Source organism: Monodelphis domestica, chromosome 4, assembly GCF_027887165.1.
Source record: "Monodelphis domestica isolate mMonDom1 chromosome 4, mMonDom1.pri, whole genome shotgun sequence".
In the NCBI taxonomy this organism is placed as follows: Eukaryota; Metazoa; Chordata; class Mammalia; order Didelphimorphia; family Didelphidae; genus Monodelphis; species Monodelphis domestica.
The window spans coordinates 316,860,332-316,878,156 of NC_077230.1; the positions used below are offsets into that span (position 1 = coordinate 316,860,332).

Sequence of the window (17,825 nt, forward strand, 5' to 3'; positions counted from 1 at the left end):
TTGTTACAGCTGACCATTCCTTAATGCCATAACCATTGACTGCAAAGAGGTTTACACACCTGTTTGTGGTTAGTCTTTGCAGGCTTCCCAAAAGGTACAAAGAGACTCTCAGGTACAGTACCTCTTTGGAGAAAGCATTTAGCCTGGTGTCTTCTCCTAGGGAGGAGTTGGTACAAGGCCTTTGGTTTTGTATGGTATTTAACTTTTCAGTTTGTGTAATGACCAAATGATTGCCTACCCCTTTTTTCTGATTAAAAAATGGGTTTTCCATGAGTGGGAGTGAAATGGTTAGGGGATGTCTAGTTATTGGCCTTCTATGTGGAACTTGATTGTTTGTAGAATTTGCCTTGTATCCAGCATGTTTAATGTATGTTATCTACAAAGCAATAGACCTACCAAGTACATTTATTTCCAAGTTATCACCTGCCTTTCATTCCTCTCCCTCTCAAGTTTTCAAATTCTAAGTAATACCTACTTTTCTTTTTGGGTCATAATAAACAAAATCTAAAACTTTTTAAAGGACAAAAATATACAAAATAAGCTATTTTTAAAATATGTATAGAAAATAATCTTTCTTGAATTCTTTTAAAACACCACCTCCTCCACAAATATACTCTTCACATATGTGTATGTATGTGTTCATATTTGTTACTTTTTATAAAATTCTAAACCCTGTGTCAACAGAGAGGGAATTCTCCGAAAAGCTCAATAAGTTATTCAAGGATAATACTTAGAATATGTTTTGTTGAGTGGTTACAGAGTAGATTGTAGCAGTTATAAAATTGCCAACTTCTCCCCATTTTTGACACTCAGAAGATAGCTTCTGTAGCTCAATGAAGATTTGATCGCATAATCTTTGAACCTCTTGGGTCAAGGACTTTTCCTCCACACCATAGTATCTTCCTACATAAGTGCCCTGTATGAAAGCTGTTTCACTTTGTCTCCTTGTTGGTTTTTTCACTCCAGGACTTGTTTTGAGGCACTTTTCAGGTTGGTTGGAGAGGATTCTCATGGTGATTTAAGCTTTCCATGCTTCTATTCTACCACCTTGGCTTCCTATGTATACTACCCTAAATAAGTGCCCTGCACATGCATATAAATACACACATATATACACATATAGTCACTCATACATACATGTATATGTGTGTATTTATAGAAAGCAGTTGTAACATGGTAATACAGTAGTGAACTGACTAGGAATTGGGAAGATTTATATCTGAGTTATGACACAGGGCCACCATTTATTATCTCTATGAATTTGGGTGTAGAATTCTGTGTTATACATAGGCTGATGAAAATATTTCTATAAGTGCAAACATCTAAGAAGGATACAAGATTCTGGATGTGTAGTGAGATGACTGACCCTGGGTCAAAAGACTTGAAGTAAAAAAAACTCAGATGTTCATAATGGGTAAGACTAGGGGATCTAGTATCCTGAGCAGCTTCCTTAAACACTCAAATCCTGTTTCTTTGTTTCATCCCTCTCTAAAATGAACATGGGGAAATATAAATGATATAAAAATAAAAGATCAAACAAATTGTGTTTTTAGAAGTCCTTGGAACACTCTCCCTCCTAATCTTCCCATTGTGAATTCTGGGGCTTTTCTGAAGACTCAGCTCAGGCACCACCTCTTTCTTGAAGAGAGCTTTTCCCAGTCCCCCTAACCCCATACTGATCTCCAGCTGCCAGTGCCTTTTCCTCTAAGATTACTGTGTATTGACTCAGTATGTATCCTAAATGAGCTGATTTATGTTTGTATTTATATTCCCACTAAAATGTAAGCTCTGTAAGGATAGCTTTCTATTTATATTCCAAAGTGCCTGGCACACAGTTAAGTGGTTAATAAATGCTTGGTATTTTTTTTTAAAGAACCATAAAGCCTCCCCAGAAACAATGATATATCCTTCTCCTCTATCCACATGTACCACAGTCCTTTCTTCATTTTTTTAACCTTTAGAAACAATAAGATCCCTGCTCTACACACTTGTCCCCCATGAAACAAGGTTTCCAAATGGGAAAGTTTTGAGACGGAGACTGAACTCATCTGGATTGCCTTTCCTCAATGTTCACTCAGCTTATCCAAATTCTTTCTCAAAGGTACCAGTCAAACTCAAGACATGGTCAGGCCAGGGTGGACTGTCACATCTCTTATACCAAGTAGACACTGAATATATCTCTATGAATGTAGGTAAGCTCCCATTAGTTTTTTTTCCCCTCCCAAAACCATTACCTGCTGTCTTAGAATCGATACTAAGTAAAATGGTAAAAGATAGGTAACTGGGGTTAAGTGATTTGCCCAGGGTCACACAGTAAAGAAATGTGAACCAAATTTGAACCCAAATGCTCCCAACTCCAGGCCTAGCACTCTATCCACTATGCTACCTAGCTATACCTCACATTAGATTTTATTGTCTGCCATAGTACATGTCCAACTCACACCGGACTTGCAGTTCACTAAAATCTCTTGATTTTTTTTTTTAAGGAACTCTTCCACTACCACCTTTGCTCCACATCTCCATTCTCTTTCACCTGTAACTCTCATCCAGATTAATACCTACCAGGGGTGGCATGAGAGGTAATCAGAGAACAGAACTATTTTTTTTAATTAAGGAGAGGCTATTTTTGACATGGGTGAAGATAGATGATAGGCTTAGTTTCCTTTCTCTATATATATATTATATATATGCAATGTTTTTAAAACACAAAAGACTAAGTGCTCTACATACAATTTTAAAAACAGAATATTTTCAAAGTGTTTTGTTGGTATTGTGAATCTTAAAATTTCTCATACTTGTGAATCTTAAAAAATTCTCAACTCTACTTTGGAACATTACTTAAGGTTTTAGTTGAAGTTATTCCCCATTTAAACAATGGAGGTACTTGATCAGGAATATGAGAACTCTAACATTACTCCACCCATACTTAAGTATACTTTAGGGGAAGATAAAGTTGTAAACTCCTTACTGAACAATGAAAAAGTGCTTAACCCATACTTATAGTGAGGCAAAAGCCCTTAAGCTAGGTCTATTTTTAGATCTAATACAAAAGGGTGCTAAGGTCACCCTTATGAAGGTCAAATTAATCACTAAAAGGTCAGGCAACTTGCAAACTTGCAAGGGGAAAAGAGGTGTGAACTTACTCAGAAGTTTTAGTCTACCCAGAGAAGTTGAGTACTAAAGAAGATGTGAATTAATGGTCAGTCCTGTGAAAATGTCTACTGTGATTGATAGAAGACTTAGGGGAGGTGACATGGGAGAAAATTCTCTTTTAAAAGGAGGTCAGAAAGGCCTCTGAAGGGTTCAGCTGGCCAAAGCTGAATTGGAGGTCAGGAGTCAGAGGAGGCTGCTGGGAGTCTCTCTCTCTCTCTCTCTCTCTCTCTCTCTCTCTCTCTCTCTCTCTCTCTCTCTCTCTCTCTCTCTCACTCTCTCTCTCTCTCTGTCTGAACTTAGTTCAGGTCATAAGCTAAACTGGAGGGTCTCTCTGAACACTAGAATCTTGCTTGGGACAAATCTTGTGGTGAGTGGATTAAAGACTGACTGATCTCTCTCTTCAGGCTTAAGCCTAGGCTGACCTAGCCCCTTTCTCATTATTTCCTCTTACTATCTCTCTCTCCTTTTCATTAATTCCTTAATTAGAATTAATTAAAATCTCCATAAACCCAGCTGACTTGGGTATTTCATATTTGGGAATTTTTCCCATGGTGACCACTTTATTTTTAATATAAAATCAAGACACAAAAAATTATCTTTACAGTTTTGGCAATTCAAAGTCTTGAAACCATATTTTCGCAGTCACAGTTTAAGGCATCCACTCTTTTGTCTGTAACAGTATATCATTAAAACATATATCTCTCTTTAATGTATTCATAAATAATATAAATTACTATCAACCACCATATTTTAAACTAATTTTTTTTTGCCAGAACCATAGATCCTAGAAATTCATGGTTCAAAATAGATAGATTTTCAGCTGCATTTTCTAAAAGATTTTAAAGAGTTAAACTATATAGCAAACTACTAGTATTACTACTACCAATGATAATAATAGCTAATATTCATATAGTGCTTACTATGTGCCACACATTTTATAATATATCATTTGAGCTTCACAACAATCCTAGGAAGTGTAGATACTGTTATTATCTTCATTTTATAGATGAAAAAACTGAGGCAAACAGAGATGAAGTCACTTGCTCTGGGTCACACAGCTAATGAGAGTCCTAAGTCAAATATGAACTCAGATCTTCCTTGACTCCAGGTCCAGTGCTCTATCTACTCTGCTAGCTAAAAGTTCTTCTCTGAGGCATATGAAAGACAAAACAATTTTCCAAAACAAAAAGATATTCCCAGGTGAATTTCTATTTTAGGGGAATAAGACAGGCTCTAAAACTGTCACTTTTTAGTCCTGACAAAATCTTTTACAGAAACAAATGCTAAATGCTACATGTCTAGGCTTTAGTTGATTGATGTTAACCATAATTTAAGGAAGATTTTTCTGCCCTATGTAACAGTGGGACAAGTTTTTGAATAGTGTAGGGAAGCAATTTATATAAAATTAAACAAGATATTGAGGTGAGGAGGCCTGCTGTAATCAGAGACTATATATCACAGCTATTCTTCCATTTGCTTCATTTGAAAACTCTGAATGGGTAGTCAAATGGAAAATGATGATTTGGGTATTTTACATACTGAGTATTTTTAGAGCCTCAAACTATCCAATATTATACTGTTATACGATAACTACTGCTATTACCCACTTCTCCCTGTCCAAGATGAAAGTAGAGAAAATGGTTGCATCTTATTCTTAGATATAAAGGAACTAAATATACTTACAAGGCATTGTATGGTAGATACTTGGCCAGTACTGTCCATTATCTCTCTTGAGCCACACCCGGACCGTCCTAGAAAAGGAAATTGGCATTAAATCAGAATGAATTTTAGAACTAATGAGAGCTAACTGGTTCAACATCCTAGAGTCAAATTTGTTTTGTAATTTTAGGCAAATAGCACAGAGAAGTTCATATTATCATTCTTATTTAGAAGTCTAAACCCTGAAAAAAAAAATTAAAATTATATCTCAATGGAAGTTTCCATCATTGGGTCCACAGTCTTGAATACAGCTTTATCTTCTTTTTTTATTGCATTTTGGTCAGGAAAAAAAAAAACATTTAATATTTATGCTTTTCTGCATTCATGTGCAAGGCTTTTTATGCCCTAAGACATGGTCAATTATTGTGAAGATGTCATGCACAGCTGAGAAATAGGCACCATCCTTCCTATTCCCATTCATTATTCTCCAGAGGACTATCATCTATAACTTTTCTAGCATTCTTTTCATTTCCTTACCTTCTTTCTTCTTCATTTTGCAGTTAGATTTATGAGAGAGGATAAATTGAGGTCCTTAGCTTTGCTACTTCCTCTTTAACTCATTTAACTTTTCCTGTAAGAATCTGGATGCTGTGCCATTTGGTGTATATATGTCTAGTGCTGATATTATTGTTTATGGCACCTCTTGGCAAAATACAATTTCCCTGTTTATCTTTTAAAATTAGGGCTATTTTTGATTTTTGCTTTGTCTGAGATCATGACTGCTACCCCTGCCTTTTTTGCTTCTGCTGAAGCATAATATTCTTTTTCCCTTTTATTAATTTTTCAGTTACATGTAGGAATAATTATTTACAAATTGTTTTCTGACATTTTAGGATTCAGATTTTCTTTCTCCCTTTCCTTGCTTGCCCCAAAGCAGTAAATAGTTACAGCTTTATCTTCTGAGTCTAGCAAAAAGCATAATGGAATCCATATGGTGAAATGAAAGTCATGTGCACTATTCCAACACAAGGAGAATGAGGAGTACACAAAGGTGAGATTGGGCAGAGAATTTCATGAATTCCTGGGCAAAGAGTAGCTACTACTCTTTGGGGGGAGGGGGCTTTCTGAGGTACAGAGATAAGGTTAGAGATCAGAGAAAAAGAACCTTCTTTTCAATCAAATTATATGGCTTGCACAAAGTCACACAGGTAAGGAAATATCAAGAAACCGGTTCTGAACCCAGTTCCTCTGAGTACTATTTAGAATATTTAGAATATATATATATATATATATATAAACCTTTATGCATCACTTTGTAAGATTTACAAAAAATGCTTTACATGCAACATTTTTAAGATTTTGAAAAATATTTTCAAGAATGTTTTTATAACTGAGACAACTATCATTATCACTACTAAATACAACACTTTCCCTTAGTTTACAAAAGTTCAAAACCCAGGACCTTTCCTCCTTTTGGTAATCTAGAAGCTGAATCACTGACCTTAAAAATCATTCATTCAAACAATAAGAATGCTTTTGGCAAATTCTTTAAAGGTCTCTTCCAATTCCAAAACTCTACAATTCTAAAAGTTTATTTTTTAATTGTCTTTTATACCAAAGTGTACCTTTATTATAATTTTAGATTTAAGCCTCTAAAATTTCCAGATCAAATGTCTTCTAAGAGTTATAATATTTTTCAGTACTTTAAGTATACTAGTATATTTTTAAATCAGTAAGTAAACTTTAAAATTTAAGATAAAATTGTTTTTAATGTCTTTATTAGAAATCAAGAATCTCAAGAAGAGGTTTTATTTTAAATGAAAAGATCTCTAAAAGAAAGCTACAATGAACTCTTGAGTAATTAGAAAATCAATACCCAAGTCTAAGAGAAGATACAGTGAAATATAGCTTTCTCCACTGGTGGCAAAGTAGGGGTGGGGAAGGGCAGCCTTGGAGAGCAATGTTGTCTATATTGTCAGGCCTAGTCACTATATTCATTGTTTTTTTGTGTTTTTTTTTTTAACTGTTTTCCTTTGTCACAAAAGAGCAATCATTTGGGGATGGAAGAAGAAAACAGAGAATGTACAGAAATAACAGTGATGTATAAACAAAAAAGCACCAATAATGCTTTTAAAAAATAAACAAGGCAGATAATGATGGTTTCAGTTCTACAATTAAACATTTTAAGTTGGCTAACAAGATTTTTCAAAGAAATCCAAGAGACATCCTTGGGTAAATGTAAATGCAACTCAATCAGAATAAAGGGTGAGCTTTTCCCAGAAGAAATTTTTATTAGAAAAGCCTTCCCACTCCCTGAAGCACTTCAATATTAAATTAATTCCATTATCGCTAGACTTTTTAATAAGGAAATAGTGTCACTATGACTGATGACTGATTTTAGCCAGTAGAGGTCACTGCATGAAACACAGAACTAGAGAAATAGGGAATCACAAATAATTCTAAAAATTGGAGACCTCAGCAGCTGACTAGTCCAACCCTACTTAAGTGAGTCTCTTTTCTCCATAATCCTTTTCTTAAATAGCCTTCCTCCTGCTCCTGACTTTAAGTTGGCTACATGCACTGGTCTGCTGTGGCCATCCATTCCCCCTCAAGATCATCCTATCAGACTTTCCATGGAACTCTGTTTCTAATCTCCACCCCTTGCTCCCAATCCCCTCCTACTATAGGCAGATCTTTTCAAGGATACTGTAAATTTGTCCTGTCATCCTGTAAGGTGGTAGTACATAATGCATTCAAGCAAATGTTTGGGCAAACATAGTTTCATTTTCCACTCTCCTCAGTTTCCCCCTGCCAACCTCTTAGGACAGGACAAGAACTGTGTGACTCTAAGGAACTTTAGGGTTATTACTTTTTCACAGTGGCAATTTTCAGAAAACCATATCCTCTCAATCCATGGACTGAATGTAAGTCAACAAAGAAAAAATTTGATGCAAAAATGAAACCTTTTATTCTCTCAAAATTAAAAATTTTAAAAACAAACTATTTCATATTTTCTTTGCAGTGCAACTACCTGTGACTATTTGGGCAAGGGAATTAATTCTATGTTCACAACTTGATGTAGTCCTTTGCAAAAGGAATGTAAGACTGGAAAAATGTCCTGGTTCTCAGTTTGGTTTAGTAGAAGTACCTCTGGATTGGGAATTAGAACATCTAAAAACTAGTCCTAAACCTACCACTAACTAGTTATATGATCTCAGGCAAATCAATTAAACTCTCTGAGTCTCAGGATCCTCAATTTGTAAAATGAGCAGGCTGGCCAAAAATAAGTGTAAGGTTGCCTTCTATATTTGGTCGGATTATGAATTTAATATTTAATATTAATACAAAACAAATAAACTTGCATTTTCCAACCTATGATGTCTTAGAGAGACTTAAGATTGGAGCTGGCTTGGCAGTTCCAACTAATGCCCTTGGCCTACAGTGATGGCATAAAAAAGGACACTTCCTCTTCCCAGCTCTTCTCAAACATTTGCTGTAATGCTACCCTGCCCCTTCTGGTGACTTTAATGCTGGCCATTATGATTTCATAGAATCTTAAAATCTTGGGAGGTGGAAGGGATCAACAAGAGTCTAACTCATCCCATTCATTTTATAGAGAAGGTATGGTAATCCACTTATTCTCTCTGTCTTTCTGTCTGTCTGTCTCTCCCCACCCAGGACCCAAGGCTGCAATGCATAGTTCAGTAGGCTTCCATAGAATCACATAAATATAAGATGGTGCTTTTCAAATTTTTATTTGTTTTTATACCACCTACATTTATATTAATCCTCATCTTCTTGATCTTTAGATGTTGCTAAATCCTCCCTTTCAATATTTTCTCTCCTCCCTCAGCTTCAATGACAGTGCTTTCTCCTTCTCTCTGACCACTCTACTAAAGCATCCTTTGCTATATCAGCTATCTCCCCTTATCCTGTCCTAGATCAACTTTCCTTTCTACAAAAGCTCTCTTGAAGATTTCATCCATGTTCATGGATTCAAAAACCATACTGTGCTGGCAATTCCCAAATGTATATACCGAAACCAAATTTCTCTTTTGAATATCTTTCCCTGGGTATCCCTTATGTACTGAAAACTCAATATGCTCAAATGGAACTCATTACCTTCTAATTACTTCTAAATCTAGAATCCTCAAATACTTCTAAGTAAACATACTCCTCTCCTAAACTCCCTTTAATTTGGTGGAAGATACCATCATTTTTCAAAGCTCCAGATTTGTGTGGGTTCTTTGACATCTTTTATTCTTCCTTCTTTGTCATACCCTATATCTAATCAGTTTCTAAGTCTTACTGATTCTACTTGCACAATATCTGACTCATACACATCCTTTCTCTCTGTCCATAGTGTTACCATCCTAATTCCTGAGCCCATCTCCTCTCACCTGGACTACCATAACAGTCCTATAACTGACCTTCTGGCTTACAATTTCTCTCCTCAATCTACTTTTCACAAAGATACCAAACTCATCTTCCTAGGCATAGGTTTGATATCATTCCCCTGCTCAAAACTCTTTAGTGACTCTCCCTTACCTAAAGAATAAAATACCAACTCATTTTGGCAGTTAGGGCTCTCCACCATCTGACTCCTACACGCCTTTCAAGAATTCCTGTTCTGGTCCAACTGTAAATAGTTATTCCCCAAATTCGATACTCCAACTCCTGCCTCTGGGCATTAACATGAGTCTTTCCCAGGCCTGGAAAGCAATCCTTTTCCTCATTTCCATCTCAGAGAATCCTTTTTTTCTTTCAAAGGTCATCTGGGATACAACCTCCATATGGAGCCTTCCTTTCATCCCCCATTTTTTAGTGATCTTCCTAAGCTCAATTTTCCTCATTGCATATCTATCTCTGTACAATAATAATACATCCTCCTAGCATAATATAAGCTCCCTAGGATCAAGGATTGTTTGTTATTTTTGTATCTAGGAAATCTAGTATATTGTAGGACATAATAGATGGTTAGTAACTGTTAACTTGTCCAACTCTTCATGACCCTATTGGAGTGGTTTGCCATTTCCTTTTCCAGCTCATTTTATAGAAGAGAAAACTGAGGCAAACAGGAATTAAGTGAGTTGGTCAGGGTCACAGAGCCAGTAAGTATTCATATTTGAACTCAGGATGATGAGTCTTCTTGACTTTAGGCCCTGCACTCTATCCACTCTCCCACCAAGCTGCCTCCAAGCAAACACAAATCCTTCTCTCCTAGACTCTACCAGGAAAACTAAATCCCTTATCTGAAAATCTGACCTCCTCAGAGCATTATCTAGATCTCTCTTTTGCTCCAGCATATTTCCCCTATACATACCTACTTGTGTACATGCTCAACCTGCTTTATAATATTTTAAACTCCTTGAAGGCAAGTACCCTTGTATCCAGAGCACAGAGCAGGTGCCCAACAAATGCTTTCTGAACTTAATTTATCTTTGGCTGGAAAGTCAACTGGTTATCTGACAAGAGTTAGCCTAGCTTGGAGCCTGGGGCTTTCTTGGAGCTGATTCCCTCTTTCACCCTATTGCCATGATCCCAACTCAGGGCCACAAACAAAGTGAAATGCCTCCTCAGGAACCTCCACCCCTAACTAAACAAAACTGAAGCCAAGATTCCCCTCAAGCTTGGCCTAACCTCAAATAATCATTAGGACTAAGACTCCTCCTAGAGTCAGCTCCACCTCTCCCAGGGCAGTCTAAGTGTATATGAATGGTCTGATAGACAAACCAACAGTGAGACTAAGAAATACTCTCCACTCTGGTGCTATGCACCAAAAAGCTAATATATAGGTCACTTTTCTGAGAGAAGGGGAGATCGGGGGTGGAGGCAAACAGGATACCACAGGTTGCTAAGCTACTGAATAAAGAAAGACAGGGGCGTCTACCCATGTTGAAATTCAGGCTTTAAAAAAATCTGTCCTAGGATGATGCAACCCTCATTAGTTACCATAGCAATGAGTCTTATTTCTTTGGGGACAACTGTTATTTTTGTTACCAATGAAATTACTTTGGGGGATCTTCTACCCCAATATTTTAGAGATCCTGAATTCCTCAAGGAGTATTTTCCCAGTGGATCACACTATAAAAGTAATATAAATAAGCTCAAATTGCTCTACTAGAACAGAACAATTCCAAGTAATCTGCTCAACTAAAGCACAAATTTAAGCAATAACATGCCAGTGGATGTTTTGTGGTATCTGTCTACGCATGTTTTTAATGGTGACTTTTTTCCTAAAAAAAGAAAACCTCACTCTCCTGTAAGTAGTGTTATAGAAACTCAGGGGAAAATGTAAGATATCCTCTCTGATCATGAATAAAAATCAAGGGATGCATTTATTTATATACATGATGAATTTAATATTTATGCCCATTTATACTGATAAATAAGCAAAGCTTTTTGTACTACAAATCTCTCTAAGCTGAATGAATTCCCAAAGGTGAAGCAGAGACTGCTATGACTAAATTTGATGGGTGGGTAATGAAACAAGAGGATTTTGGCTTGAGGCTGTCAAACCAAGCTGTTACTCACTATATAACCCATAGGCCACTCTGTCAAGTATCTAAATACACCCAAATATAAGATAAATACAAATCCCTTGAACAGTTATACTGAGGATCCTATCCTTGCTGTTTCCATCTCTGTCCAAACAGGCCACCAATCAAACCCATAAAGTTTTTGGTCTCTTGGGAGACTTTTCCAAAGACCAAATCAAAGCTATGAAAGCAAACATGAAGACAGTTGTTTTCACTGAGGTTTTATGTACTGGGATTGCTTTAGATATCAGTGAATAAACTCAACTTACATAAATATCCTTGAGGTGATCAACCCCAATACAAAATTAAAGTCAAGCAAATTTGTAAAACTGTTTTTGATCAACATCTATAAAATTATTCAGGAGTATAAAATCTCCCCTAAAACCATCTCCAGCTCTCTTGGGCACACTGCCAGAGCCTTGAAGGGAAAACTAGGACTAAAAGTGGTCATCATCTCACATTTTTACCTTTTTTGGATGATATATTTTATTCTAGATGCTGCCTTGGGGCTCCCAGAAAAGTCACTGCACTTACAGAAAGAAACTAAGGTTGATTAGCCCAGAAACAAGTGTGTGTGGGCAAATGTTTAACAACCTGCTCTCCAGAAGGGGAAAAAAACTATATATACAACACATTTTTTAAAGTTTAACCTAAATTAACATTTCCCCCAACATTTTCTAATGTCTAGACAATTTTTAAAAAGTAATAAATCAAGTCTTAATTTATAGTTTTACAATTTCTGAGGTATAAAATCTCAAACTGAAATTTTAATGATAGGCTCCTATTCAAATTGGCTCCAGCATATATGCCTGCCTAGAAATGAACTTTGACCAATATAAAGAGATCTACAGTAAATATTGCTTGTCAGACATACTGCCTACTGCCTATCAATGCCATGGAGATTGAAGAGGTCCTGGGATATTTTTCTTCCAGTCACTAATTCTGTCAAGATATCAACATAAATGGAGAAATGAATGGAAAATGCAAAAGGGCCAGAATTTTTCCATTGATTATCCCTAACTCTTGCCATGAGACTAGCAGATTCTCTTTGGTAAGTACATATTCTGAATGACATCCTTGACTCCAGACCTTTCTAGTTCCTTAACATGGAATAGAGCTTGGCATGTATTTCTCCATCATTCTTGTAGTAATACTAATTTTTACATCTTTACAGCCTATACTATTATTCAACGACTCACAAATATACAGTAGAGTATTTGTATTTTTTTAAAGGGCCTTTGTTTCAGGGAGAAGGTAATTAATCATTTAAAGAGCTTTACTATTTTCCAAAGGCAATGCAGCCCACTTACATAGCCACTGCAAATGGGCAATGAAAAAGATACATGTTGATAAATGAGCTCTAAAGGCTACCCATCTGACTGTATGTCATAATCTGGACAATTGCCATTTCTCATCCACTTGGTTTTTCCTGTGCATATGTGACTGGGTCAAACTTTTTTGAGTACTTACGGATCTTATCCAGGGTGACCTTCAACATTCCAGGCAATGCTTGATGTGACCAGGACATTGTCATCCACAAATAAGAGTAAATGAAAGACTTCTCCTTTTATGAGGAAACCTGTCATCTACTTGGGCTCTGCACTCATTCTCCTCTATCATAATGAATATTTTTTGGTAAGTAGCAATTCAAAATATTTATTTTTAAAATTCAAAGTAATTTGGGAATAAGGGAATCAGGAAAGATCTCTAGAAGAAGATAAAGGAGTTATAGAGTTCAGGGCCTATAGATTAGGAGGATTAAAACTCTTTTAAAAGGCATGGTGGACTGAGCAGAAATGTCATGCCAAGGGAACACCAAGTAAACTGGTTTGCCTATTACAAAAGAGTTCATTTGAGGGATATAGGGGAGAGAATATTAGTCAGGATACTGATATGCACCCATTTCTAATGTTTTTCTGCTCAACTGAATGTGTGTACTGTATGTAGCCCTAATTAGACAGGGAAAGCAACTATATCTGCTGTTTGTTTTTAATCTTCTAAATTAATTTTTTTCCTTCATAGATTACTTTGGATTATGTATTGCTAGAAGCCAGGATTTAGAACATAGTTTGGGAAACAATGCTCTAGGTCCTTGGTGATGCCCATGAAAAGTTGGTAGACTTGCAAAAAGAGAATGACAAAGCAATTATGGGTGTGACTTACAAGCTGACTCTTTTTCCCAAGAAGTAAGACAGTGTGACATTTTCCTTGCCTGGGGGACTTATCCCTTTGGGAGTTAAGCTGCACAAATGTCTCTCCAAGCACCTTGTACAATTTCTCCATTTCTTGGATGTGAAGAAATTAATGACCCAGAAATTTTAGACCTAAGCAATCCTTGCAAAACTTTGCTGAATCATAAATCAAAGACAATTTTTATTCAGAGCTGTGGGAACAGAGCAATCAATGGCCTGGGAAGAGGTGTGACAGTTTTAACATTTCAACACCTCAGATTTTAAATTATATTCAAGCTTTACAAACATCATTAGTAAGCCAACTCAGCTACTTACTATAGTATGTTACTGTCACACATGCTTATAACACCCCTTTTCCTACTGCATTTTAATTAGTTAGTCCATGCTTTTCTAGTGGAGGTGTTGAGAGGACAATAATAAATCATCAAATAAAAAAAAATAGTATATAAATGTTAAGTTATTAAATTGAGATTTATGTTTTTCTTGCTTAAAAATGCCAGGGGAGTGGCATAGAGTTTATGTACATATAGACATAAATATAGGTATCTGGCTATGCAACACATGGATATACCTATAGATAGGGACTGGGCTTGTATTTTCACTGCTTTGTGGAATTCCTAGGTGAAGCACCTTCTTAACCAATACAATTAAACACCTTTTCTAAAAAATAACCAGTCACCGAGGGGGCACTAAGATTGTGGACTTGTCTACTTATTGCTTATTGTAGTTCCAGCTAGGTAGGAGCAGTGGATAGAGTGCCAGGCTAGAATCAGGAAGATTACTCTTCCCGAGTTCAAATTTGGCCTCAGTCACTTAGTAGCTGTGTCACCCTGGGCAAATCACTTACAAAAAAACCTGTTTGCCTCAGTTTCTTCATCTGTAAAATGACTTAGAGAAGGAAATGGAAAACTACTCTAGTATCTTTGCCAAGAAAAGCCCAAATGGAGTCACAGAGTCAGACACAACTGAAAAATGAACAAACAACAACATCACATGTCAGAGGCTGAAATCTCTCTGGATTCAGAGCTCCCTACCCCCACCATATACCATGATACCCCTATATATATACATAGACAGTCAGTCAGTCAGTCAATCAGTCAGTCACACACACACACACACACACACACACACACACACACACACACACTCTATTTGATCTCGTCAATCAATGGCACGGGCCTTAAGAGGCATCTTCCCCTATGAGTCCTTTACCCCAAATGGTAGTTTTACTTAAAAGCAATGTTTTATGACTACACCTGGTTTCTTCGTACTCTGGACTTATTTTCTTCTGTAACTTTCTTAGTAAGATGACATTTGATGGTTAATTCTTAAGAACCAGTCTCTTGTTTTTATTTATGCCTTTTACCCTTCCCTATGAGGCAAACACAATGGAAAGAACACTAACCATAATTAATAATAATAAAAGGAGGAAGGAACATATATGTCGAACTTTAAGATTAGTAAAGCACTTTACGAATATCTCATTATATCATTGTAACACTTTAAAAAATACAAATCTTACTGTGTATTGGTTCCAAGACAGAAGAACAATAAGGGTTTTGCAATGGTAGTTAAGTGACTTGCTCAGGGTCACAGAGCTAGGATGTGTCTGTGGCCACATTTGAACCCAGGACCTCCTGTATCCAAGCCTGAATCTCAATCTACTGAGCCACCTTGCTGCCCCTTTTTATTTCTCATTTTAACAACTCTGGGAAGTAGACAGTATTATTTTCCCAGTTTTACAGATGAAGAAATTGAAACAGAGGTTAAATTATTTTAACCCACTGTCACAAAGTTAATAAACACATGAGGCCACATTTGAACTCAGGTCCTACAGACTCTAAGCCCAGCCACCTAACTGCTCTGTCAGAAGATTTGGTTTGGGATTCTAGCTCTGCCTCTTACTATGTATACAATGTCAGTCATAACATAAAATCAGATGAGTAATATGGGGGCTAGGTTATGGAAAAACTAAAAGACAGAAGGGGCAGCTGGGTGGCTCAGTGGATTAAGAGCCAGGACTAGAGACTAGGTCCTAGGTTAAAATAAGGCCTCAGACACTTCCTAACTGTGTGACCCTGGGCAAGTCACTTAACCCCCATTGCCTAAGCCATTACCACACAGAGGTTAAGTGACTTGCCCATAGTCACATAGTGTGTATTTGAGTCTGAATATGAACTAATAAGTCTTTCTAACTCCAGGGCCAGCACTCAACCCAATGCACCATCAGCTGCCTCAATAATAAAGGAATAAAAGGATCAATTATATATACATTCTTTAAGTCAATCACAAGGCTAAGTCTTGGCCCCTCTTAAGATTTGTGTGGACCTGTCCCATCTACTACTAAGGAACCCATTATATTAAGGAATAGTCAGTTAGTATTACTACTGAAAGAAGGTGTAGCTGAACTTACTTAGCCTATCACTGTTTCAAATTAAATTGTCCTAATCCCACTATTATTATCAATAAAATGGGGGAAATCATTCCTGTGCTATGTACCTTCTAGTGTTACTATTAGAATCAAATGTAAATGGTCTTTATATAGAGGAAGACTACTTGCTGGATCCATCCCTTTCTTGCACACATTATATATATATATATTTAGTATGTTTCCCTATAAACTTATATCTGCTATCTTGGTGAGAGTGTCAGTGTTACACCCGGAAATGACTACTGCTCAGAAGCCTAGCAAGTGTATCTCTCACATTACCCACATCTATCAATTACCCAGGATCCCTCGGGGACAGAAAAGAAATTAAAAGAAAGTGAAGTATTTATTAGGTAGATAAATTAAGATGATCCATCAGAATGCTAACATCACTTCCTTTGGGAGAAAGGAATATGATATCATCAGGAAAATGGTAAATATTTGGATTTGGTTCTTAAGCTATAAGATAATGGTTTGGATATTGCCTCTGGCAACACCCTGAAAATGCAGGTCAAATAGACTATCATCAGAAAGAAATATGAATCAAGTAACAATGAACTCTGCAGTTCCAAATCACTGCAGGGTGAAAAGGGAATAATAATTATAATAATAACTGCTCAAATATATTATTCATACATATGAATATACAGATGTATCAGCTTACAGTTAATATAGCACTTCCATCCCTCTACAAGGAAGAGAATATAAGTATTATTCCCATTTTTAAAAAACAAGTAAAGAGGCTCAAAAACTAAATATCATCCTAAATTGTGTCTAGTAAGTGGCAGAACTAGGATTCAAACCTTTGTCCTTTCAACTCTAATTCCATAGTGTTCTTTCCACTATATCAGTTGTCCCAAACTTCTCCATTAAAAAGAACACCCTCCCCCCCCCATTTCCTTTTTTAAACAGCAAAGAATTTTGAAGCTCTTTCCCTACCTGAACTTTGTACTTTGGTATCAATTAAGAAAATACAAGACAGGGGATGTGGCAAAGTCAGGACATTAATTCATTGCTGGTGGAGTTGTGAATTGATCCAACCATTCTGGAGGGCAATTTGGAACTATGCCCAAAGGGTGCTAAAAGACTGTCTGCCCTTTGATCCAGTCATAGCACTGCTGAGTTTGTACTCCAAAGAGATAATAAGGAAAAAGACATATACACAAATATTCATAGCTGTGCTCTTTGTGGTGGCAAAAAAATGGAAAATGAGGGGATGCCCTTCAATTGGGGAATGGCTGAACAAATTGTGGTATATGTTGGTGATGGAATACAATTGTGCTCAAAGGAATAATAAAGTGGAGGAATTCCATGGGGACTGGAACAACCTCCAGGAAGTGATGCAGAGCAAAAGGAGCAGAACCAGGAAAACATTGTACACAGAGACTGATACACTGTGGTACAACCAAATGTAATGGACTTCTCCATTAGTGGCAATGCAATGATCCTGAACAACTTGGAGGAATCTATGAGAAAAACCACTATCCACATTCAGAGGAAGAAACACTGTGGGAGTAGAAACACAGAAGAAAAACAACTGCTTGAATACATGGATTGAAGGGATATGGCTGGGGATGTAGACTCTAGATGAACATCCTAGTACAAACATCAACAACATGGAAATAGGTTCTGATCAAGGACACAAGTAATACTCAATGAAACTGGGCATGGGCTGCAGGAAGGGTGGGTAAAGGGGAGGGAGAAAAATAATGTGATTATTGTAATCAAGGAATAATGTTCTAAATTGACTAAATAAACTAATTCAAATGGGGGGGGGGAGAAAATACAAGACAAACTCTGAATTAAGTAGTGTAAAAATAAAAATCTGAATGCTTCTAAGTGAATTTTTATTTT

At 36.6% G+C, this 17,825-nt stretch overlaps 1 protein-coding gene across 4 annotated transcripts in view; it reads right to left on the reverse strand.

Annotated features, from left to right (window-relative positions):
• Window positions 1-17,825, reverse strand: part of WDFY2 (WD repeat and FYVE domain containing 2) — a 197,553-nt gene that overhangs the window by 98,872 nt on the left and 80,856 nt on the right. For all 4 annotated transcript variants that reach the window (XM_001368461.4, XM_056794819.1, XM_007495394.3 and 1 more), the window contains exon 2: window positions 4,837-4,904. In XM_001368461.4, the coding sequence (XP_001368498.1) occupies window positions 4,837-4,904 (68 nt within the window). The remainder of the gene's footprint in view (window positions 1-4,836; window positions 4,905-17,825) is intronic.